Here is a 27,171-nt window from a genome sequence, read left to right on the forward strand (position 1 = left end):
AGTTATGTACCGGACAAAGTTCAATGTGTAAAAATGAACAAAGGGCAATATACTCCAAAATAGGCAAGGCGGAGTTACGGTTCTTATGCATTGCATATCTACCGATTGAGATCTATCTACCTATAAAGTTTCATTTTGATATCACTTATAGTTTTAAAGTTATGACCCGTACATAATTCAAAGTGTAAAAATGAACAAATGGCAATAACTCTAAAATTAGACAAGAAAAACGCACGCTTTTTGTGCACTACACGTCTACCGATTGAGATCTATCTACCTACATAGTTTTATGTTGATCTATGATAGTTTTAGAGTTATTGCCCGGACAAGATTTTTGTAAAAGGGGAGATAATTCAAGAACGGGGAAAAGGGGTTATGGTTCTTTGGCACTGCACACCGCCTCTCAATGCCCTCTACCACTGTGTGCAGTTTAAACAAATTATGTCCTAGAGTTTTCAAGTTATGCTCCGGACAAGCACAACGGACGGACAGAAGAACAGATGGACAAGGTGGCGACTATATGCTCTCCCTTCGGTTGCTTTTCCAAATATAGATCTACAGATCCAATGTACAAAATTGATGAAATATTCATAATGAACTGTATATACAATGTAATTTTAAAAAATCAATAACTTTGTTTAAAACTTGTCACTCTTAAGTAAATATGAATTGTAATATTACTTGTGATAATAGTAGATATATAAATACCGTGTTGCCATAACTGCGCTGGTGGGTGTGGAAATTACGTGGGGAGGCCGTTTTATTTATTTAAGGTGTAATGATTTTATAAATAGGTTCACTAGTAAGAAACACTTAGTTTTAAATTTGACAGACTGTATCAATCCCCTATATCAACTCTATTGTGATAATGCATAACTTGCCACTGTTATTTGATTGATTCAAATTCTTGATCAAACATACCGGTTTTAACCCTTTGTTGAGTTGAAACATTTCTTTTAGATCATTATTTGCCCTAATTCTCAAAAAGCTGCAAACAGATATAAATTATTTATTAACTAGTAATAAAAATTTAAGTATACAGTGTGTGAAACAGTGTGTGAAACATTAATCATCTTCAAAACATTTAAAGCTTGTTATTATTTTATTCTTTTGTTAGCCCGACTTTTTCGAAGAAAAATTCAGAGCTATCGTTACAGTCATGCTGACGTTGGAGAAATGCCTTTGCTGTTACTGTCCGAAAACTTTAACGTTTGTCATGATATTTTGATTTCTCCATGTATTGTCTTTATGCTTGGACACAACAAAAGTTTGAACAATACCTTGAAATTCACGGCATGCAGCGACATCCAGGCATAAGGTAATGGAAAATGTAATTGTAATGCAGTGTAATTCATTTTTTGTCAGATAACCACATGTTACCTGTAGTGCACATATTTTTGCATAACATATAATTGTTATACAATGCATTGCATTAGTGAAAGCTCTTGTAATACAATGCATTACATTAGTGAAAACTCTTGTAGTGCATTACATTGGTAAAAACTCGTTTTATTTAATAAATCAAATTAGTGAAAACTCTTATAAAACGACGCATCACATTACTGAAAAAATCTTGTCATACAATGCATCAAATTAGTGAAAACTCTTGTAATACAATGCATTACTTTAGTGAAAACTCCTTTTATTATTATTATTAATTATGAGAATTTTTCTATCAGTTCATGAAAGATTCTGTATTTATTTGACAAAGTTTTTATTCCCGCGTTAACGTCACGTTCTGTTTAGCGTATAGTTAAACGGACATTGCGTCATTTGTCATTTGTTATTTTATAAACGTCAATTTTTTCTGAAGAAGACTAAACGAAAGAAACATAGCGTTAAAGCGCGCTAATGTTAGCGTTATACTAAAGGCGCGTCATTGAAAAATTGCAAAAGTGGCGTCCTCGGATCAAACTGTACATAAGTGTTAGCAATGAATTGCACCGTGTGCGTGTAATAAGTTGGAAACGTACATATGTGGGCTCCAGTATCACTGGGTGTTTCCGGTAAAACATAAAAACATAAAGTAAAATTCAGTCATAAACTTACCGACAGCAGCAAACGGCCAAATTTTATCCACCGTTTCTGCGACGAAATCTCCATCGCCGCTGAGATGAACCCACCGCTTCTACGAAAGCTATGACCAGTGTGATAATAATTGCATTAGTATTTATCATTTTAAATTCATTACACAGTCCCGTAGCTACTGTCGAATATCGTTTACAATGTCTGCAGTCAATCGCCTGCCACTTTTCAACGTCTCTCTCGGCGATTGACGACACCAACGTCCTTGAAAATTTCTTCTTTCTGCCGCTTCCTTATATTTTTTTTAATTTCTCAATCACCCTTTGTCAATCAAAAACTATGCTGTGGCTACCTTTTCCCTTTCTACGTTTTAGACAGTTTCTCGACTTACTATTGACACAATTTCTTATTGATCGAATTTCGTGACTATCCGACGGAATAATTTTAACGCGAGGTTTTCTTTTACAAGTGACATATGAATTGTGATTGCAACGATAAGTGTGGTTTAAGGTAAGATACCTGTAATGGGTATACTTAGGAACCTGATTTTAGGAACCTGATCAAGCTTAATATTTTGTCAAAGTACTCTATTTTACTTATTCAATTGCAACTTTTCAAAGACATTTACCATCAAGTTTTCAAATTATAAGCATTTTTATGTGAATATCCCCTCCCACTAAATTGACCCCAAAAAAGTGGGGGTAGGGGTAAGGAATATATATGGAAAAAAATTTACAGCTTTTACTTACAATGTAAGTGTTTATTATGTTAAGACATATATTATGATAACAAAATAACAATAAACTGTTCACATAATGTATTGATTTCAGCCAATTGACTAAAACCTCATCCAGGATTTCTGAAACTTAAAAAAAAACACATAAAAATAGATATAAAATAAGAATTATTATCATTTTTTTTAAATATTTGGATTGGGGCAAGCAAATTACTTCTATAACTTTTAATACTCTTCCATAGCAATCAAATATGGAAATTTCATGACCTCTTTCCACATTACTTTTTTGACAAAAATGTGTTTTACAAAATGATGTAAAAAATTTCCCGAAACAAAAATGTACAACAAAGCTGTTACCTGTCTTACTTATCTCTTGGAAAACAGCAGATATTGTAAAATATGATTATTTATGTGTTTTTCTAAACAGAGGCTATCTTAATAAATATACAGTCATTTAAATGAAATCTTCAAATATTGTTTTATAATATTTGTCATGTTCACATTCTCAAAAATTTCATTGCTTAACTTCCAAAATCTAACAGGAAAATTATTGAAATTTATTACAAGAATAACTATTTCATCACAAAAAATACTTGAATTCATTGCATCCTCTCAGTAAAATATTGAAATAATATTTTAATAATTTCACTTCCAAAATATCGGAACATAATTACAAAATTGAAAGAGAAGTGTTACGCATATTGTATTTTTACATTGGAAGTAGCAAGTCGTACAGGCCCATACTGCTCACAGATGACTAGCCTATATGCACTGTTCAGGCTAGCCGTACAGCATTTTTTTCATTAAACTATCTAAATTTGTTTCGAATAAAAAATGATAATTACCAAATCCAAGCTTTGTGTTTATTTCAAAGCAGGGCATCCCCTTCGTTTTGTTGTGGTGAGTTGTTCCATATGAAACAAAATTGACAGCTCTACACTCCAAATTCGAACACACAACACACAGATAGCCACCGTCAACGTCAATTATATGGCTCATGACGTTTCGGCGTATTTTGAAATCTTATTGTGCCATCTTACAAAATATGCGTTTCATAAAGCGCATATTGTCAGCGCACCGGGTGTGCGTAGCCATGGATTTTTAATTCGCTGCGATATCAAATTAGATAAAGAGCATCGAAACACGAGGATACCTGATTTGTGCGAGGGGGCGTAGTGTTTTGATGCTCTTTCTCTTTTGTATCATAGTCAAAAATAAAAACACGTTCCCCTGATGTCACAATATGAAACCCCAGAAAAAAGGAACCAATGAACGAGCATCTGAATATGATATTTCTATCGCTTTCCCTTTCTCTGTCGTCACAAAATGTAAACCCCAGATAAAATGAACCAATCAATGGGCATGCTCTGCAGTGCGGGTAACTAATACCTGCACTCTAGTTAACGCACTAGTATATGTACAGAAAAGTCATACAACATACCGTATAACTGGTCATTTCTGCGGATAGCTAATTTCTGCGATATTTTGTGGGTCCCTTCGGACCGCAAAAATTAAATTCGCAAATATTCCGTAGTTTTATATGTAATTTACCCCATTTGTCACCTCAATTTACTTGTTAAAGATATACTATGCTCAAATTTGATTAAAAAATATTGATAAATGCTACACAGTCATTTTGTTTATATAAAATAAATAGAGGATATTGAATGAGTGTAAGTTCAATACTGAATTTATTGCACGAGTTGAATAAAATTATATTATGCGAGCCTCTGGCGAGCATAATATTATTTTATTCAACGAGTGCAATAAATTCAGTTATGAACTCACACGAATTTAATATTCTATTTATCACATACCCAAAATAAAGACCGTTTAAAGTGAAATAAGAGTCATTTTCACTGACGCGCCTATAGTATAACGCTAACATTCAGCGCGTCTTTACACTATGTTTGTATAACGCTAATGACGTCACGTCAAAATATATGCACGGCCGTGCAATACCATTTTTACGGAGTCGCAAAATCGGCACGGGTGTGTGATAAACATGTTTTGACTTCACACAAAGTAGATATGTCACGTTAAATACGCTACACACTGTAGGTGGTCACAATATGAATCTGTAGTGTCGTAGTTTCTTTTTGTAAGAAAATACCATCTTTACCTGTCCTGTAACAGGGAACATAGCTTCCAATACATAGTTTATCTATTTTTTATTAGTTTTAGACATATTCCGTAAGAATTTCATAGATTTCAATAAATTTCTTTGAATAAAATATTTTACTCTAGGATGAGCATAGTACTTATATTTTTAAATTAATCAAAACATACACCCGCTGGTAGCCTCTCGCTCTAGTGAAAATCGATAAAGAATTGTGAGATGTTAAAGAAACAACATCGGCCTGAGAGGTGTATATCGGCTATTTAACACCGGTTTGGAGTTTTGATGCGTAGGAATTGACCACGAAGGCCGTAGGCCTGAGTGGTTAATTTTGTCGCATCAAAACGACAAAACCGGTGTTAAATAGCCGATATTCACCTCTCCGGCCGATGTTATTTCGATTCTAACACGATAAAATAAGGAAAATCACTAATGTTATTTTTCAAGCGGAAATAACTTCCGGTGCCGATTTGCGTATAACGCTGTTCGATTTTCGCACCCTACTGTTGCGAAGATATAGAAAATATCAAACAAAAGAAATAATAAGAAAAAAACGTTATTTTATCAAGTTTTCAACAATAAAAACTTACGTCGTATTGTGTTTACATCAGATCATTCTTGTATGTATGAAATAACGTCAGCTTGTTTATGAATGAGTTGTTTATTTAGGATGACGTCATTACACTGCTTACGGATTGGCGCCGTTTTGTCAAAATATTTATTAACTGATATGGATCTAATATGTGGCGTTAGTGTATGTGAGATATTATTTCGGTATTGTATGAAAAGAAAACATTATACGAACTGAAAATATAAATAAAAATGCTTTTTATTGTTGCTTTAAAATGCTTTGTAAACTATGCAATCGAGGGTGAAAATATAACAGCGAATATACAAGTAGTACCTTACCGGTGTTTATTGGCAGTTTAACACCAGTTTTTTTCCTTCTTTGTCTATAGTGACAAAATCACGTGAGTGTTAGAATATACAATAATGCGCGAAGAATGAACAAAATTAACCACTCGTGGTCAATTCCTACGCATCAAAACTCCAAACCGGTGTTAAATAGCCAATATACACCTCTCAGGCCGATGTTATTTCTTAAAATTAATCACTCAGGCCTTTTACGCATTTGAACTCAAACCGTGCATTATTCTACAACAATGCACACAGAATTGATATCTATTTCCTAAGTAATGACAACCTTATAATACTAAGAGATAAATACACGGCAGAGTAGGGCCGGAAGGTGATAATCGGCCCGCAAAATGAATAATGGCCCCGAGGGCTTCAGCCCCGAGGGCATTATGTATTATGTCTTATAATACACTTGGTAGATCTTTAATAGTAGCATTTTTCTGGAAAAACAATAGAAATCTACTTTGAAATTTCTTTCGTTGAAATACCTGTCTGCCTTTCTACTGTACAGTACAGTACAGTAAGTTCTACAGAGTTGTTTACTTTTTGTATGTTTAAAGTAAACTACTGTAGAATCTAGAAGCAAGTTTTATTTTCTTTTTTTTTCGGAATGAATTTGTCGTATTATTTCTTTAAAAAATTCAATAGTAATAAAACTGTGTGTGTACGAAATACGCTTCAGATCTCATGATGAAATCAAGCGATACATGCTTAAAACCTTCTTTCACTTTTACTGTTTGATGTCGTAAAATGTCACGTCATTGTTTCAGTTTGTGCACGTGCACATGTTCAGCGGGCTGATAACTAGTTCTCGGCCCCGGGCCGCAAACTCATAATAGCTAGGTCACGTGACACTCATAATTAGTTGAAATCATAGGCGATTTTGTTACTACTATATATAGTAACAAGTGTATTAAAATGCATTACATTAGTAACTCTTTTAATACAATGCATGGAATTAGTGAAAACTCTTGTAATACAATGCATCAAATTAGTAAAAACTCTTATAAAACAATGCACCAAATTAGTGAAAACTTTTGTTAAACAATGCATCAAATTAGTGAAAACTCTTGTAATGCAGGCATCACAATAAGTCATCATGGCACGACATTATGTGGCGCATATTTTCGACCCTGTACCGGCTTTACATATTCTTTGTCCGACCTTTGAAAATCTTTTCATATTATTCAAGTAGGTGGTGTTTCAAAATATAATCTCAATTCTATACAATCTGGTAGCGTTGATTTAACAGTTCCATTTGTAAAATTTTCCCTGAATCTGGAGTTCTACAAGGCTCACCTTTACTCAGGGCCTTTGGAAAAAATAAACGGGGTATCCCCAAAAACGCCCCTTTCGCTTACCCCCGGGATTTGGGAGCATGTGGGCTAAAAAAAAGGGTGTAAGGGTAATTTTTTTTCCCCTTTTCCCCGAAATTTTGCTTGGGGGCCCTTTAGTATTTTTTTTTTGCAAAAATTTTTATCTTTTAAAATTTTTGGTTTTTAAAAAATTTCCATGGTCATGCAATTTACATAATTAGAAAAAGGGAAGCAGCCCGTTTGGGTTTTGGTTGAGTCTTTTATTTTGGGTTTAGGGTGTTAGTTGTCATACACAAATTTACAATTTGTATGCATTCATTACTTTGCAATGATTTTTATTATCTTAAATGCTTCTGGGATTGTTTTAATAAAATTATTTGTAAAATCGATATATGTCCGATTAAAGGCATAATTTTAATGAAAATGAAATCAGTTCACACCTTCATTTGCATTGATCACGTGTTGGTTTCAGCAACATAGTCGGGCAGAGAAACGGTTTGCAAATAGTAAATCGATATTCTTTATGTAGCAAACAAACTTTGAATTGCAAATGTTAGTTTTATACTATATTTTCGGCAGAAGAACCTGTCCGAGTAATATATTCTGGTTTAATTTTGTGCTGTAAATTTGTCGTGCATGGTTGTTTTTTCATATTTTGTTTTCCTTGAAATCTGAAGGCAGGCAACTTTAATAGATCTATTATGATTACATTTATTACATTCCATGTAAATCTTTCAAAATGTAAAATATCTGATGACATGTTTGTTAATTTTACATTACCATGGCTGGTCGTATCCTACAAAATGTAAACAAACGCCGCCATCTTGGAACGAAAAACGTTTGTTTTTGTTTATAAATGACTGAAAAATAGCTATATGTATTAACACGCTACACTATTTTCCGCTTCGTTCGGTATATGCACAACTATTTTGTAAAACAAAAGTTATAGCGAACTTGCAACTCGAAGCGGAGGAGAATTTTTATGAAAATGTGTGGATACGACGCAGTTCATATTGCTTTATTTCAAATAAATTATATATAGTACAGTCCCTGAGGACCTTTTGTGTGCAAAAAAGGTCCATGGATAAATGTTATACCAATGTAAAGCTAAATGTTTGAAGTTTACAAAAAATTTGGGTAGACATGTCAAATCATGGTACGTTTTGAGAAATCCAAGATGGCCGCCAAGATGGCCGCCAAATTATTGAAAAATGGCTAATATGCATTTTATCTGATAAAATTAGTTTTTTTTGTATTTATTTTGGTACAGGTGATGTTAAAACTTCACATCCTATTGGAACAATATAAAAATGGAGGCATTTTTATTATCATTTCATATTCTCTGAATTTCATAGATAAATTTGCTAAAAAATGCATGGAAAAATGATCAAAAATTGATATGGGGCTGAAATTTTTTCCTACCAGCTAAGGCATAGCGGTGTAAATGAGTATTTTTACCATATACTACAAAGACCTGAACAATATCATACTAATATCACCCTTATTTTTTATCTTTATTGTAAAAGAATGTGGATTCTGATATTCTTAAAGTGGGTGGGGTAACGAAAATTAAGTCTCAGTATTTTGTTAACTGGTTTGTTATGATAATTTAAACTATGAATAGTCAACATGTATTGCACTTTAGCATGTACATAAAGTTATAAATAATTAAGAAACTTAGACTGATAATTTGTTTATCAATATTCAACATGTTCTGTTGCCATGGCAACGGAGAAGTAAAATGAAAGACACACCTGAAACGTATGACACTTTCAACTTTTAGCATTTTAAGCATGTTGATAAGAATAACAGAAACTTAAAGATAAATAATCTGTGCACAATGCCATGTTAACAAATTGAAAAAAATGTAACATTAAAAGAAGTCACATTTAATTCTAGCAAATTATCAACACAGATAACAGCCGATATTTTGAAATTAGATGAATAAATTTATTTCAAGAATTTGCATCATGCATTTGCTTTTTTCAAACTGCTATACATAGAAAAAGGTCATGTCAAATGTGCATGTTGTTATGTTTGGAAAGGATAATTAATGGTGATAATAATAAGTAAAAGGCAGTCTTAAGGTAGAAATGTATATAAACATTATCAAATGTTTGAAACTGTATACATAGGGTAAACATTTAAGACTTTGTAGCTAAAACGAGAAATAAGTAGGTCACAGGTTCAAATTCTAGGTCAACCAATATCAAATTTTAATGACAATCAAATTTATTGTTGAGTTCAAGCTTTTTGGTTGTAGCTCGTATTATGAAACTCTAACTTGCATTACATGAAATTCTATGTCAACTGATCTCAGTGTATAATTCTGCATCTGAAATTTTACAATCAAAATACAAAGAGCTCACTAGAACAGATAAAGGTCAGCTGGCATGTCATATTGTGTCTGTTATCCAAATTTCTTTAGCTTCAAATACAAGAAAGTAGGTCACGAGGTCTTAAATTCTAGGTCACCTTATACCAGTGGGGCCATGATTGGAACAATCAAAGAAGAACACAAAACAATTCGTCCAACCAAATGGTCTTGCATTGTGATTTCTGACATAAAGAGTTTTTTTTATATAAAAATCGGTATCTAGGCAGGGCCATTTTTATGCTCCACGAAAAATTTCGGGGGAGCATATATAGTCGCCGGGCGTGTGTCCAAAACCTAGTCAGTGAGCATCACCCGGTCCAACCGGCTCTTGTTTTAATCCAGACTCATGATCATTATTTGATGCCTGCAATCTTAGCACTTTACGGAGAGAGTCGGCCGTGAAGTCCAGGCGTCTCTTGTTCTACAGACAACAATTGATCTCGGACATTGAGTTTTACGGTCATTTGTCTGTCAAAAAAGTTAGTACCGTAGCTTAGTAGAAATTGGTTATTACTCTTCTGGCTATTTATCCATGAAATTCAGATAGTTTAACCGACTTCAAGCTATCAACAAAGAAGTGTTGAAATTGGCGTATAACCCAGGCCCGGCCCTATCATGATTTGAAGAAACATGGTAAAAGTCTTCTAGATATTATTTCACATGCTCTAAACAATAGGGTTAAAGGAATGATTTTATAATGGATTTTATATATAAGTTAGACTATGTAAATCAAGTGACCTGTGGGAAAGGTAATTATAATCAAACGGAACATGACTTAACCAAGCTTAGTAGTTGTGTATTATATCGTGACATAAAGTGATATGGTCATAGAATGAATGCTTCACACTTAAAAATCAAAGCATTTTATTTATGGAGAAGAAAGTTTTCAAAGCCTTTTCTTTATAACACAAAGTAAAATGACTCCTGGAGTTATGTCAACTTTGACCAGATTGTCAATATTTGGTCTTTTTGACAATGCTTTTAATCCAAAATCTAAGATCTGGGCATTTGGTTTTGGAAAAAAGTATGGTTTTAAAAAGTTTTCCTTTGTATCTCCATATGAAATAAGCTGTCCCTAGGGGTGGGTTAAATTTTCATTTGAATAAGTTTTGTACTGGTCTATACAAGGCTACAACAGAAATAATTAGCTATAGGCATCGGTTTGGGAGAAGTTTTTTTTTTATAGCTTTTCCTATATTTAAAATGAAATGACCCCTGGCATAAATGAATTTGACCACAAGGTCGTAATTTAAGCAAATTTAATAGTATTCTATACTAGGTCCTGCAGTTATGGAGAAGAATATTTTCATGTTTTCCATATATTTACACTGTGTAAAGGAAGTTAACTCCGGGGCTTCGCAAGGAACATGAATGTGTACTTCTTGACCTTTTACCAACCACCTTGATGTTGTGTCATGCATATCATAAGCACATAGTCTAACGATGGTGATTATTTGTGCCAAGTTATTTAAAATCTTGCATAAAGTCAAAAAGTTATGGAGAACATATAACCTTGACATTGGTTGCAGCTACCTGGATGTTGAGGTCTGAAGATTGTGTCGTGGTGGGAATCATTTGTGCTAAGTATTTTTAAAACCTTTGAATTGTCAATAAGTTATAGAGCGGAAATGAAAAAAAGATGTTTCTACATTGGACCATTGAGTATGACCCTGACCTTCAGGGTTGTGACTTGATTATTGTGCTCTGCCAATGGTGTCATAATGTTGATCATTTCTGCCAAGTTATTTTAAAAACATTTCAGAGGTTTAAAAGTTAGAGACAGACACGAAATGTAGACTTTCTAACATATGAACTGTAAGTGTGACCCTGACCTTTGGGGTAGCAATTCAATTATTGCGATCTGCACATCGTCTCATAATAAGATCAATTGTGCCAAGCTATTTAAAAAAAATTCATAAGTTTAAAAGTTATGGAGGGGACACGAAATGTAGATTTGTATACATTTGACCTTGACCTTTGGCGTAGCAACCCAATTTTTGCGTTCTGCACATGTTCTTATACTGGTTATCAATTATGCCAAGATATTTTTTTAAAAAAATCAGCGGTTAAAATGTTGGAGCGGACATGAAATGTGGACTTTTTAACATTTAACCTTAAAGTGTGACCTTGACCTTTTGGGGAGCAACCCAATTATTGCGCACTGCAGGTCGTGTCATAATGGTGATCCGTTGTGCCAAGTTATTTCAAAACTTTTCAGCGTTAAAAAAGTTATGGAGCGGACACGAAATGTAGACTTTTTATTATTAAATGAAGACTTTTAACATTTGACCTTGAAGGGTGACCTTGACCTTGGGGGTAGCAACCGAATTATTGCGCTCTGCATATTCTCATTATGGTGATCACTTGTGCCAAGTTATTTCAAAAAATGTTCAGGGGTTAAAAAGTTATGGAGCGGACACGAAAGTGTTACAGACGGACGAACTGACAGACGGAGGCCATTCCTATAATCCCCTTTCCGCTATGCGGAAGGTGATAAACAATGTTGGTTTAGTCCCATCTGAAAAAGCCATACATATAAAAGCTCAAGATCTTTTTATTTATTTCTGGGAATATTTGAAAACAAAAACATTGTCAGTTCTATTTTTAACTTCTGTGACTAAGATTGTGCAAAAAACAACAAAACAAAATTTCTGTTAAAATTTTATCAAATATAGCCTATTTTTACGTCACATCAACACTTTAAAAGGCTTCGTGGCGACTTTCTTGCTTTACTGTGGAAGACCTTAATATGTTTCCCTCCGTGCATTATTTCATAATATTGACACTTTCTGGTCATCTTTTAAGGCATTTCAGAATTACGAAGTCTATAAGAAAGTGAAATTTGGCTTATTCAAATAAAGAAAACATTAAACAAATTTGTAAAATAAAGAAATCAAAGTCATATGTTCATCCTGATTCCAATCCAGTTTTGGTTACGTTCAGCCGCGGGTTATTCCACATGATTTATTGATATTTATTGATGATGAGAAAATAACGAAACTGTAACAGTTGATATGATTACCAATGTCTTTGAGATTTTATTTGAATTCTTACCTATATATCAGTTATAGCTTATTACTACGTGACGACAATTTACATACTTTTTTGTGTGATAGAACAAAAGTCGCTCCCAAAGTTTTACAAACACATATTTTTCTTATAACTGGTAAAAAACGGTCGAAAACAAAAGCAAAATCTATCATTACACCAAATTTATTGAGTGCCTTTCTGATATATATAACATGTTTAAATGCGTTTATATCATAGTTATAAACATTAAGAAAGAATACTCGACATTAAATGAAATTTTAACAATTATACAAATCTAGATATGATTATGTAAAACTATTTGCATATAAACATACCATTAAATTCTTTTCAACGTGGTTTATAACAGACCGCCATCTACTTAAAAAGTCACATATTTCTAAAGAACAAATTGAGGCTGCAGTAACAAAACTCATATTGTTTACATATCGGAATTACTTATATTGTATAATTAATTTGAGACTTTTAAGTCTTAGTTTTGTGTACATTCTTCTGTAGCTTGTTCTTAATGTATACTGGAGTTTGTCCCTACTGTATCCGATTTTCAATAGGTAAAACAATGGAGATTCTACACAACGTTTTAATGTGTTCAAATTTGGTAATAAGACAAGATGCCATTTGATGAACAGTCCGGAGTTTGTTGATGATGATTTAAGACATACTGACTATATAACAAAGCATTAGGTGGTCTGACCTGTAGGTCACAAAATAATTTATAAAGAATTTTGGGGCAACGGTGGAATATGGCCTATTTGTTTTGCGTAGCAAGCCATCTATACAGGATTTATAATTTATGCTGCTCTATATTTTTTTAGAATAGCAGAAAGTGTCAAATTTTTAACACAAAATGGTGATTTTATCCATGTTTCTCCAACTGTTAAAATATTTATCAGCTGGGCTTGTATTGCATTAAGATGAGAGGTTTTTCAGATGCATCCATGGCACATTATCTTGAAGACGTTCTTCTTCACAACATATTGACATATTGTCTCTTCCTTCTTATCACATTTGATCTGTGGGATTTTTTTTTTTTTGCTTTATTTGTTATTTATTATTATTATTATTATTTAATGACCAATAAATGAAGAATGTTGAAAAGCTTTTTTCTCAAATCGGGCCAAACATCAAGCATAAATTTTATTTTTCAATATAACTCTGAGTAGATTTCATTATTATCTTTTGCCTCTAAAACCTTAAGCGTTTTTATTGTTACAGTTACTGTTCAGCAAAATGTTATTTATGTTTTAATTCAAATTTGTGTTTTTTCATGGAAAGTAAATGTAGTGAAATTTGAAATGTTTTTTTTTTTATGTTTCAAATGTATCCAACTCTGAATTCTGTAATGCATAATCATGACATTAACTTTTACAACATGCTTGAAATGATAAAACTGAAAGCCACATACATTTCCGGGTTTCTCTCATTTTACCACTTTGTTGCCATGGCAACAGAACCAATTAATGTTGTTGGTAGAATGCAAATCTACCTTAAAAAAAATTTAAGACTTAAAAAACATTTCAAAATATAATCTTGTTGGTTATTCTTAGTCTTAATAATCGTTATATATCAATTCACTAGAAATAGGAACTCAATTTTCGTGTACCCCACCCACTTTAGGAATGTCAGAATTCACATTCTTACACAATAAAAATAAAAATAAAGGTACAAATAGTAAGTTGATCAGGTCTTTGTAATATATGGTAAAATATTCATTTTCACCACTATGCCTCGACTGATAGGAAAAAATGCCAGCCCAAAGACGATTTTTGATACTTTTTCATGCTTTTTTAGCAAAATTTCTCTATGAAAACAAGAGTATATGTATAAGAAAATGGAAGAAGGACCCTTTTTCATATTGTTCCAATAGGATGTGAAGTTTTAACATCACCTGTACCAAAATAAATACAAAAAGAACTAATTTTATCAGATAAATTGCGTATTCGCCATTTTTCTATAATTTGGCGGCCATCTTGGCGGCCATCTTGGATTTCTCAAAACGTACCATGATTTGACATGTCTACCCAATTTTTTTGTAAACTTCAAACATTTAGCTTTACATTGGTATAACATTTATCTATGGACCTTTTTTGCACACAAAAGGTCCCCAGGGACTGTACTAATACTCATTTCAGTGTTAACCATTTAGTAATAATTTTTCTATACACCAAGCAAGCAAAATTTCTTTATTGCTATTAAATCGTTAGTAAAGATGATCTTCAAGAAATATATTATTTGGTGGTTGTACAGAAAAGAAAATGAAAATGCTACGTATCAGATAGTTTGTTACATTTCACGATGTCATTACGCTTCAGATTGTTTATTGGCCAATTCTTCTGGAATTGTTACACGATTGTTACATTTGAATGAACGTCATCCTTCCTTTATTTATTCATATTATCAATAAATTAGCATTAATGTGACCTTAAAAATCAATTTCTCCATGGTAACGTAGGAATAAAATGCACATTTTAACGCATAAATTATAATGTATGGCATGCCAAGTACTTTAAAGAATGCAGGTTGTCATCAACTTTATGATACCATTTCTGCTCTTCAAATTTGAAATGTATTTTCTTTTAGTTTTAATTCGCTTCCATGAAAGTTTTATAAAAATTCCGATGTCGAGTCCAAATTCGTTTTTTAAGCACCATGTATGTGAAAGAGGCTTTTCTTACCACATTTTCTTGAGTTTTGACCGTTTATTACATTTTCGGGTTATATTACAATTCAGGTTGACAACCTAAATGTAATAATATTTTTGCATCTTGACCAGTTTTGTAATAATTTTATTACAATTCCGGTTTTATTACAATTCAGGTTATAACAATTTACCGGTAAATAACTGAAACAATTTTGAAAACACAGCCTTATACTAAAAACCAACACTGAAAGTAATATCTGGTAAAAAGAAAATTGCAGACAATCTTACTTTGATTCGATTTTAGCACAATCATCGCCGTTTATATCCCATAACCTTTTTATGTTCCAGAAGTTGGCAGCCTGGCAGCCTGAAGTTGGCAGTCTGATATTGAACTCTTTTTTTTTTCATTCTGACGCTTTGAATTTGTGAATTTAGCAGCCTAGCAGCCTGGCAGCCTAGCAGACTAAAGATATTGAACTTTATTTTATTTTTTTTTTTCATTCTGACGCTTCGATTTTCTGAAGTTGGCAGCCTAACAGCCTGAAGAAAACTAAAGATATTACAAACTTGAAAACCGTCGGTGGAAAAAACTTTAAAGTTCAACATCTTAATGAAAGAATAAAGTTCAATATCTTAAAAAACATAGATCACGATATTGTAAAAATAGCGTGGAATGGCATAAGTAAGTGCTACAGTCTGGTGCATTTCCGACGGTTTTCATGTTTGTACTTTTTTTAATTTTCTTTAGGCTGCTAAGTTGCCAGACTTGCAACGTCAGGCTGCTGGGATGCCAACTTCACGAACATATTTTTTTTCTCACAAATAATCTTGAAATGCAAATACTTTCATGGAAATATTTGTTATGCGAGTTACAATATAATGTTCTAGCAGCCGTGTGCGCTAATTCATTTCTTTTGATTAGATGAACTTTAAATTCTTTCAAATACATGCAATTCGAAGTAGTCATGTTTCCCCCATTAAATTTGCACAATTTGCATTATTTTTGTATCATTCCTGTTTTATTTCAACATTCTTGCATTACAGGATATATACGGTAATCATTGTGTAATGTTTAATCATGCGTGCAGGATTTTCTCGACTCAACAAATTTTCTTTTCAATAGAGAACAATTTAACAAATATCCTGTTAAGCGGTCAGTAAGTGATTTACTAGACTCGTTTACAATAAAAGAGCAGGTAGGTAAGCCCAGAACTGGACGAGATTCTATTTTAAACATGGCCAAAGGTAAGATTTTTGTTTTTATGTTGTTATTGTTTAATATACATGTATCAATAAACATACCTTCCAGTTGTTTGAAACTTTCAGTTTAATCGACAATTTCTCAATTTCTGTAACATTTCAACGCCGGGTGTACTCAAAATCGCATTCAACGCGAAATACTGACGAGAAAGGGAAGACTTGTGTTAAGGCATTTGGAATATTAAAACAAGAAGTAAGGACATATTCTTTGCAAAAGAAATTAAATTCAAATCCATTCTGGTTGCTTAACATGACTCGTATTTGTTCAAAATACCGGTTGAAAAAGTGTTTTTGAAGATGCGCGCGCATGGAATGACCCCCTTGTGTATATTCATAATGAAAAAACTTTACCAATATTTTGTGGAGAAAAAAACAACAACAGAATTTACACACACCATCAACATATTTGTTTAAAGTTATTACATATGCATAGAAGTAAAATTTTCAGTTTTCATAAGATAACTGTGACCTAACAGTTGTTATGTTTCACTTGACACAAATAATAAAATACAAACAACATAGATCTAATTATAGTCCATAGTCAGTCTGTAAGTCGACCTCAAACAAATTGCAACAGAAAATATTTTGCCTGGTATAGAAAGCATAATTATGGAATAAAATGAATCATATCAAAAAGCTAGCAAAATCTAAGTTGCGCAAGTGTTTTAATCGCGTTATATTTGTGATTTTTTTCTGACGACAACGGTCTTCCATAGGCGAACAAAGCGTCTCCATTACTCAGAATAGCGTCTGCATAATTGCGACAACAACAACAAAATAATTGTAAACAAATTAAATGTCAGTAAAGTACACTGTAAAGTGGGTTGGTATATTTTCCTTAAAATATTACAGATCATAATAGGAATTATTAATGTGGGATCGTAAGTTTATTATGTGTATTTGTTGAAAATGATTACTTTTTTTCACCAGTTCTTTTAGTTGAAGGTCAACAGGCGTTTCAAGCGATCTGTATTATAATATTCACGGAAAACAGCTTAACTCATCTAAATTACAAGTCTGATTAACTCCTGTCAAACATTCAAATGGGTCAACCTTCATATAATGTTAAAAACAGATTTTATAAATCTTACAATATCAGTTATTATTATTTTTTTCAAGATGAACTCCTGACGGATTTGTTAACGGCTGTTTGATGATCATACAAAGACAGTAAAAGGCAGCGAAAAGGAACTATTCGGTGTTAACCTTTTTTATTTTATGCTTTTCAGTGGATTACTGATTTATCCGTGAAAATTATATCTGATAATTTCACAGTGAAAATTGATAATATTGATAACATTTGGGCATATTTAAGTATCCTACAAGCAATAACTGAAGCAATGACAGACATCAGCCCGAAGAATAAGTAAATAACCCAGCTACGTAAGTTTGTAAGGCAGCCTTTCAAAAAGTCCATGTGTTTCAATTTCATAGCCGATTTTGAATGTTTACACATCTGTCAACACTTATTATTGTCAAAAAAGTTTTCTTTCTTCTTAAAAGGTGTATGACTAACAAATCCAAATAATATCCCTCTGAATCAAACACAATTATTTTCCTCCTATGGAATACACAATTTTAATAATGGCGGCCGTTTACATTTCACAGAGCCAAGTCTATTAAATATAAATTCGCGGTTATAATTCTCCAAATAGAATTATTTGTTTTTATTATTAAAACAAGCGATCTTTCATATTATTTGAATTAAATGAATAATATCATCGCCATTTAACGTTGATTGTCAATCTTATTTTACAGCCCAAGACTTCTTGTATTTTATGAGAAATTCAACTAATAGAGAGGCTACCAATGGGGAAAACAGATTTTAATATTAAAGTTAATATCAAGGAAATTTCGTTTTAATTTGTTTTTAAGCATAAAATAAAAAGAAAATTTGTTTGTTTGTTGTGTAAGATGTAATTTTATTTCATCTCGTGAACTTTAAAAACAGTATTCTTACTCATGGCTATGCCACTCGTGAGAATACTGTTTTTAAAGCTCACTCGATGAAATAAAATTTTATCTTACACACAAACAAACAAATATCCTCTATGTAAATTGCATATTGCATATTTGTAGCCAAAATAATGGCTACATAGTAACATTCCACAAAAGTATGAGTGCTGAAACTGAAAATTCAAAATTTTTCCAACATTCAAGAAAGAAAACTTTGTCAAAAATCATTGAACCACGACCAAATTCAACTTTGAACTGCTTATTCCTAAGATGTATCTATATGTCAAATTTGAGTTCAGGGCCCTCGATCTGCCAAATCTGCGGCCGAATATCGGCCGCAGTCCCCCACCAAAATAGTATGCTTTTTTCCCCCTGATTGAGGTAAAAATTCCCCCTTAAAATATCTTAAATTTTCAAGGTTATAATGTTTTTGACAAGCAAACAACGACCCCATTGCGGCGATTTTCTCAGGCACCCTTTTGTCTGCGGGATATTTTATCTATGCACCGTTTACCATTTTACATGCTTTGATATTTTTATGGGTGCATCGTGAAGACTTTGATTCCCATTTCAAAATGTCCCATAATAGCAAATCATATCGCAAAAATCTCGACAAAAAAGGATGAAAAAAATAGATGTGCTGTTAAAAACCTTACTTCACATTCAGCTACACTTTCTTCAGTATTTGAACATGTAACATTTTCTAGATTCATTATTGAAACCTTGTGAAACACATCATGTTTGACAAGTTAGAAAATATGCATTTCTGAGACACAATATGCCTTTAACCTAAAATTGTTAAAACAAAATGTGTATAGTATGAATAAAACACTGATATTAAGTGATAGTTTATTGAAATTTGACCAAAAAAGAAATGAAAAAAAAATTCCCCCCATATACTGAAATTCCCCCTGCTGAGGGTAGCGACCCACTTCCCCCAAATTGGATTGAGGGCCCTGGAGTTGAATGTGTACGACCATTGGGGAGATTATGAACGGAAACTTAAAATTTCTGATTTTTTTCAAAGTTCAAGAGGGATAACTCTGTCAGCTATTATCAAACCATGACCAAATTTGAAATCGACCAATGCATTCTTATGACATATCCATATCTTTAATTTGAGTTGAATATGTACAACTGTTGGGGAGATAAGAATGGGAACTGAAAATTTCCTTTTTTTTCAAAGTAAAAGGGGCTTTACTCAGCCAAAAAGCAACGAACCATAACAAAATTCGAACTTGACTTACGCATTTCTTTGACATATCCATATGTCAAATTTGAGTTGAATGTGTAATACTATTGGGGAGATAATGAACAGAAACTGAAAATTTCATATTATTTTCAAAGTGAAAGGGGCATTACTCTGCCAAAAATCATTGAACCATGACCAAATTGGAACTTATCAACAACTCCCAGCATTAAATTACTTTTTGTTTACATGTTTAGTTTCTTAGCGTAGGTTAAACCGGAATACCGCATCCGTTCTGTGTATTCATACTATTGTGTTCGAGGTCCTTATCCGAAAACTGACGGAAAGGGCCGAGTAGTTGCGATTGCATCGAACCATGACCAAATTCGAATTTGATCTGTATTTTCTCATGACATATCCATATGTCAAATTTGAGTTGAATCTGTGCAACCGTTACTAAAATAGTTATATTATTTAATAATTTTACATGTGTAAGGAGCGGGATGATACTTTTAAATTATACATCTAAGTGAATACAACATATCTTATATATGACAATTATTAAATAATATATCAGTGTGTTTAGACATTACAAAAAATGTAACAATGTGAAAATGTGGAAATGTGAAGACAGATGGAATTCGCGAATATACGACAGATTTTATGTGTTGTATTTTCGCCTTCTTTATGTCGTATTTTCGCTTTGTTGCCTCACATATCTGAAAAGACGACAGAGTCCAATTTTGTCGTCCCTTCGTGTTGTTGCATTTTCGCATTTTGAGACGAAGAAGCGACAATACAACATGGCGTAAATCAGCCACCATAGCAAAATCAAAACATGCAAAAGGTCAGATTTCAATTTTGAATAAAAAAACAATTAAAGCTACATTAAATCAATTTCATAAAAAAAGAAATAGCTACATTTCGTTAATCAAATATGTTTTATATTGACTCCCATTCTTATTTTGGTGTCCAGACAGCCAAACTGAGTATTATAAGCCATAAATCTGCAACCTCATTGTGACGAAATCGGAAATACAATTTCTTTTTGCATGAGAAACTCCGCCTTTGTGTCATCCGTACATCAACAGAAAATCAACAAACATTTGAATAGCAGTCTGAATTTAACGGTATATTTCCATATTATGTAACGGATGTGTTCATACAAATTCAATCTTTTTATGAGATGATTACTTTTTTTTGTAAACGACAGAGCTAATGCTCCGTGAAACTCAAACGGTAAAAGTTTGTTTGCACAAGAATATCTCATATTTGCATGGTTACAATTGATTTTACCATTGTGACATAGCGCATACAGGAGCTAATTATAGAAGTCTTCATTTGCATGTTAAAATTTGTATATGAACTTTAATGTTACCGTGGGGTTTTCCTTTTAAAATCATAACTTATGAAAATTTTTTATGAGATTTACAACAATACTGTTAAAAATGTTAACAAAACTATAGAATGCTTGGTTTTTAAGCAGGCGGAAAAAATATGTCTACATATTTTATTTAATGTAGCTTAAGTTCATCATTCATTGGGTTTTTAAGTCAAGCTAGAATACTGAAAAAACAAAGCATTTATAAGCTTCGGACCTAATCCTTTTTCAACAATTCATCATTATTTCTTGTAGTATTTGTAGATCTATATATACTGCGAATTTGTAAGATGCAATGTTGAACAAATGTTATGCTATTGATGTATAATTATGTATTTTTGTACTTACGTTTGTATTGCACAACAGTCTGTATATCTGAACTGCTTGTGCGCCATTTTGAACATTGTTAAGGCATTTTAGCACGTGCAGCATTCAGGTCGTGCAAGGAACCGTGCAGACTGGTTTTTTTCGCAAGTGGGTTGCGTGCCAGTTCACTTTTGCACATAAATAACGTTAGCTGAATGTGCTTTTTGTTGGGGTTCTTTGAGTTTATTGGATTTGAAGAGTGGTTGTTGTTGAGTTGAGTTGTTGTAGTTTAAGTGTTAAATTCGCTTTTAGACTGTTGCTATTCTATTGTGATGCAAAATTTTATTTTAATTGATTTTATAAGCATGCTTTCACTTGGACTTAATCTATACAAGAATACAGTTCTAAATGATAGACATTTTCAGCGAATACGTGTTTTAGACACATTTCTGTTAAAACAGAGTAATTTCGTAACAAAATAGCCAAGCACTATTTTATGACCTTAAGAACCGTGTATGGAAATTTTGCTATCACCTCCCTGATTATTCCTAATCCGAGAGATTGACGGAAATAGCCGATATGTTGCTTTTGTTCGCAGATGCCATTCGACTAATTAGAAGTTCTTACTTTCCTTTCATTTGAACAATTTAACAAATCTTCAACAGCTGTAAAAAGACCTCGCATGCTTCTTTTTAAAGAAGCAAACTTGTAGCAAATACTTTGTAGACTTCAGCAATAATGAATTAATTCTATAAGGAAATTATGTAACATTATACCTTTTTTTCATAAGATAATTTTTATCCAGATTAAGCATCACCTAATACTTTTCTATTTTTCATTGGTTAATGTTTTTTTTAGCTCACCAGAGCCGAAGGCTCAGGGTGAGCTATTAGTATCAAAGGGGGATACTCCAGCGTCCGTGATCATGCGTCAACAATCGTCTTCTACTCTGAAACTGCTGGGCAGATTTACCTAAAATTTGTGACAGTTACACTTAAATTTGCTCATGTCATTTCAATTGGCCCCTTTTAGGGGTCAACAGAACTAGAAATAGAAAAACCTTTAAACATCTTCTACTACAGAACTAAAAGATGGATGATAACCAAACTTTGTCTGTAGCATTCTTGGATAGTCTTTTATCTTTTAGGGGCCACTATAGCTTAAAACAGAAATACCTTTAAACGTCTTCTTCTACAGAATTTTTTTTTTTTTTTTTTTTTTTTTTTTTTTTTTGAGGCCCCAACTGGGTAACCCCGTTTATTTACCCCGTAATAGGTATGAGAGGGTCGGGGTCATCCCTCTGATACCTTACATGATATCTACATAATATTTAAATCATTATCTATAACAATATTTTTTATATAATTATAATATACATTATATTCAAACATTCAATCAATTTTCATATAATATGTATAACAATTATGTATGATAATGTATTATGCAACAGCTTCAAAACAAACAAAGAATATTGGTTTGGGGTAAATTGATTTAGTGTAGCCTATTAGTTTATTAAAGTTCTTACAATTTGCCATCCTTCATTTACATGTTTGGTCAAATTTGTATTTTTGTAAATATTCCACGCCAATTTAAGACTATTTTTAAAACCAGGTATTGTAGGTAACACGATTTTTCTCTTTGACAAATAAATATATCTTTTCAATTCTAAAAACAAAATATCATATTTAAAATCATTAACTTCAGAACCTAAAATAAATGATTTACAATTAAAATTATCATCCAAATTATCTATCTTGTCTTTCAGATATTGAAATAACAATTGAATTTTTGGACATTCCCAAAATAAATGCAACAGAGTTTCTTCTTGGCAATTGCAAAAAGTACACATTTTACTATTGACAATTTTCATTTTGAATAAAAGTGAGTTTGTTGCTAAAGTTCTATGAATTATTCTTGTCTGAAACCACTGAATATAGGAATCTTTGGTACATTTAAATACATAACTATATATTAAATTCCAATTTATATAAAAATTTGTAAAAAATGAGTTCCATTTTTCTTGACATGTTGGTACATCTTGATTTCTAACTAGAATTTCATAAACATACTTTTTGTTATTTTGTGTAATTAAAATAGGTTTTATATAACAACTCATAATAGGGTATTGAACATTAATAAAATCTTTACAAATAGAAATGTTAAGCTTTTGTGTATATAATAATATTGCTTTTTTCAAACTATGATATTGTAAAAAATTTACTTGTTTTTGTGTCACCTGCTCTAAGTAAGTTAAATCTACAAAATCGCCTTGGGGATTAATAATATCATTAACAAATCTGATTCCTTTTTCATAAAAAATTTTGATATAAAAGTATCTATTTCCTGCTAACAAGTTATGATTGTAGAACAATGGCATTTGTAACACTTGTTCTAAACTGTCTATACAAAGTTTATCTGTAAAAATCATATAAGCTTTTAAAACATCTATCCAAAAAGCATTTTTAATTTTATCAATTGTCAATTTACAAAACAATTTACCTGTGCTAAACACTTTATCAATATTGAATAAAGCCATCACTAGCTTATAACATTTACTGTTAGTATTACTAACATACTTTTAAACCATTTTATCTTTTATAGAATGTATATAACTATCAATATCAATCATATTTAGACCACCTTCCTGATATGTTTTAATAACTACTGATTGCTTATCTTTTGCTTTACCTTCCCATATAAATTTATAAAATAAGTCATTAAGTGTTTTCAAAAATGCTGAATTAGGTGTTGGTAAACTTGTAAAGCAATGAGTGAATAAAGGAAGGAGTAATGACTTAACAACAGTAATTTTTCCTATAGGTGTTAACATTCTTTTTTTCCAGTATCCTATACTATTTTTAACTTTTTGAAGTTTTTCATTAAAATTTAACTCTATCATTTTTTCTAAATCAACATCAAATATCAAACCTAACAATTTAAACTGTGTATCACCCCATGTCAGTTTCCATTTTGTCTTAATAGATCTTGTACTGTATTTAAGAGAGCCTATCCAAATAACTTTAGTTTTATCAAAATTTACTTTCAATCCTGAAATTTCTGAAAACGTGTTTAATAACTTTAAAACAGTATTAAGGGAATTTTCTGATCCATCTAGCAAAAGTGAAGTATCATCAGCAAATTGTGTAATTTTATATTCCTCCCCATCTATATTTATACCTTTGACATCTTTACATTGTCTTATTTTTATTGCTAAAATCTCTGCACATAAAATGAAGATATAAGGTGAAATAGGATCACCTTGTCTACAACCTCGTTTAACTTTGAAAAACTTTGATAAAAATCCATTTAAAATAACACAAGTTTCAGTATTTATATAAAATAAAGATATCCATTTTTTAAACATAGGACCAAATTGAAAAAGTTCTAGACATTTCTCTATAAATGTAAATGGTAACGTATCAAATGCTTTTTCAAAATCTATCATCATTACTAAACCTGGTATATCATTATCCTCTGTATATTTCATAATATCATACAATAATCGAGTGTTCTCACCAATATATCTATTTTTAACAAATCCTGTCTGATCCTTTGAAACTAAAATATCTAAAACAAGTTTAAGTCTATTTGCTATTGAACCTGAAGCTAATTTATAAACTACATTTAATAAAGTTATTGGTCTCCAATTTTTTAAAAATTGTTTTGTTTTTTTTTTCTTTTGGAATGCATGTTATTGTTCCTAGCTTTTGATTTCTAGAAAAAGAATTAACAGTATAAGCAAAGTTTATAGCTTTTACAACAAAATGTCCAATTCTATTCCAAAATATTTTTAAAAAATTTGCTGTAAATCCGTCACAACCTGGGCTTTTATCATTTTTCATGTTTTTTAATGTAAAAGAAACTTCATCATATGAAAGTAGACCTTCAAGATTCAATGCTTCATTTTGAGACAACTTGGTAACATTACAATTTACTAATTCCATATCAATCTTAGATTCTTCAGTTATATCAACATTTTTATATAAATTTTCATAATAACTACATGTCTTTGTAAGAATATCTTTTTGATCATATAAAAAGGATCCATCATCAAGTTCTAGAAAAGGAATAATTTTATCTGAACAATGTGTTTTTTCTAAGTTTAAAAAATAACTAGTAGGCTTTTCTCCAGATTCAATCCATTGTGACCTTGACCTTATCATAGCACCTCTTATTTTTCTATTTCTTAATTCAGTCAATTCATTCTGTAAGTGTAAAAGTTTGTCTTTATTTTCAATTGTCAGGTTTTGCTCTATAAGATTAATTTCTTCAATTAACTTTTTTTCATAAGTGTTTCTTTCTTTGACCTTATAAGAGCTGTAAGATATAGTTTTACCTCTTATTTCCATCAAAAGAGTTTCTAAAAAAAGTTCATCATTTATAACAAAATTTACATCTTTGTTTTTTGGATCTAAAACATAGTCTATATTGTATACTGGTAAACAATATTGTAATTTTACTTCATCTATTTTTTTATTTATAATATCAAGGAATTCAATGTCATATAACAGAGCATTATTAAATTTCCATAAACCTTTTCCATGACTTACAGAACTAAAACAAAAATCTAAATATATTATTGAATGATCAGATTTATAACTAATGTCAATATCACATTTTCGTACATACTGATATAAACTATTTGATATAAGAAAAAAATCTAGTCTACCTTGTTGTATAGGGTTGGTTCGTCTCCAGAACTAATTGATGGATGATCACCAAACTTTGTCTGTAGCATTCTTGGGTAGTCTTTTATCAAGTGAGCCTATAGTAATTTGATTGGCCCCTTTTAGGGCTCAAACTTCTAAATGATAGACATTTTTAAGGGCTAAAAATAGAAAAACATTTTGACATCTTCTTCTACAGAACTAATTGATGGATGATCACCAAACTTTGTCTGTAGCATTCTTGGATAGTCTTTTATCTTTTAGGGGCCACTATAGCTTAAAACAGAAATACCTTTAAACGTCTTCTTCTACAGAACTAATTGATGGATGATCACCAAACTTTGTCTGTAGCATTCTTGGGTAGTCTTTTATCAAGTGAGCCTATAGTAATTTGATTGGCCCCTTTTAGGGCTCAAACTTCTAAATGATAGACATTTTTAAGGGCTAAAAATAGAAAAACATTTTGACATCTTCTTCTACAGAACTAATTGATGGATGATCACCAAACTTTGTCTGTAGCATTTTTATGTAGTCTTTTATCAACTTTTTGCTCATATTCATTTGATTGGCCCCTTTTAGGGGCCGTTATAGCTAAAAATAGAAATACCTTTAAACGTCTGCTTCTACAGATGTAATTGATGGATGATCACCAAATTTGGTTTGTAGCATTCTTTGGTAGTCTTTTATCAAATTTGCTAATATTTATTTGATTAGGCCCTTTTAGAGGCAGCTAAAGCTAAAAATAGAAAAAAACCTTTGAACATCATTTCCTACTGAAATAATTGATGGATGATCACCAAACTTTGTCTGAAACATTCTTATGTAGTCTTTATCAAGTTTGCTCATATTAATTTGATTGGCCCCTATTAGGAGCAACTATAGCTAAAATGCCCCGGGCCATGGCATTTCTTCAAATTATAGTTTAATAATGAAAGGAAAGTAACTCATGTTGGAATGTTTCCATATATGTGTACATGCAGACATGACTGTGAACTCTCCCAATTTTAGCAGGAGACACCCTCTTTCTCCTGTCAAATTTTTAAATATTTTTCTTATAATAAGGGGTGTTTTAAAAAAAAATAAAGAAATCTCCCTCTTTTTCATTTCAAAATTTCCTACTATGTCTATTGTCAATTAAAAAATCTCCCTCTTTTTGAAGTAAATTTTCCCTCTTGAACATTTGAAAAAACATGTATGTACATGTTATGCATAAAAAAAAGATTGAATGTCTT

General features: G+C 31.7%; 1 protein-coding gene across 2 annotated transcripts in view; it reads left to right on the plus strand.

Moving 5' to 3' along the window:
- LOC132717359 (uncharacterized) overlaps positions 1-27,171 on the plus strand; it is an 81,368-nt gene that overhangs the window by 31,042 nt on the left and 23,155 nt on the right. The window contains exon 1 of one of the 2 annotated variants that reach the window (XM_060700808.1): positions 17,025-17,263. The exons of the other annotated variant lie outside the window; for it this stretch is intronic. Within the exon in view, the coding sequence (XP_060556791.1) occupies positions 17,237-17,263 (27 nt within the window). The 5' untranslated portion in view covers positions 17,025-17,236. Of the gene's footprint in view, positions 1-17,024; positions 17,264-27,171 lie in introns of those variants that run through there. 2 annotated transcript variants of the gene reach the window in all.

The sequence above is a fragment of the Ruditapes philippinarum genome, unplaced genomic scaffold, assembly GCF_026571515.1.
Source record: "Ruditapes philippinarum isolate M1 unplaced genomic scaffold, ASM2657151v2 ctg2749_1_1_1_1, whole genome shotgun sequence".
Classification (NCBI taxonomy): domain Eukaryota; kingdom Metazoa; phylum Mollusca; class Bivalvia; order Venerida; family Veneridae; genus Ruditapes; species Ruditapes philippinarum.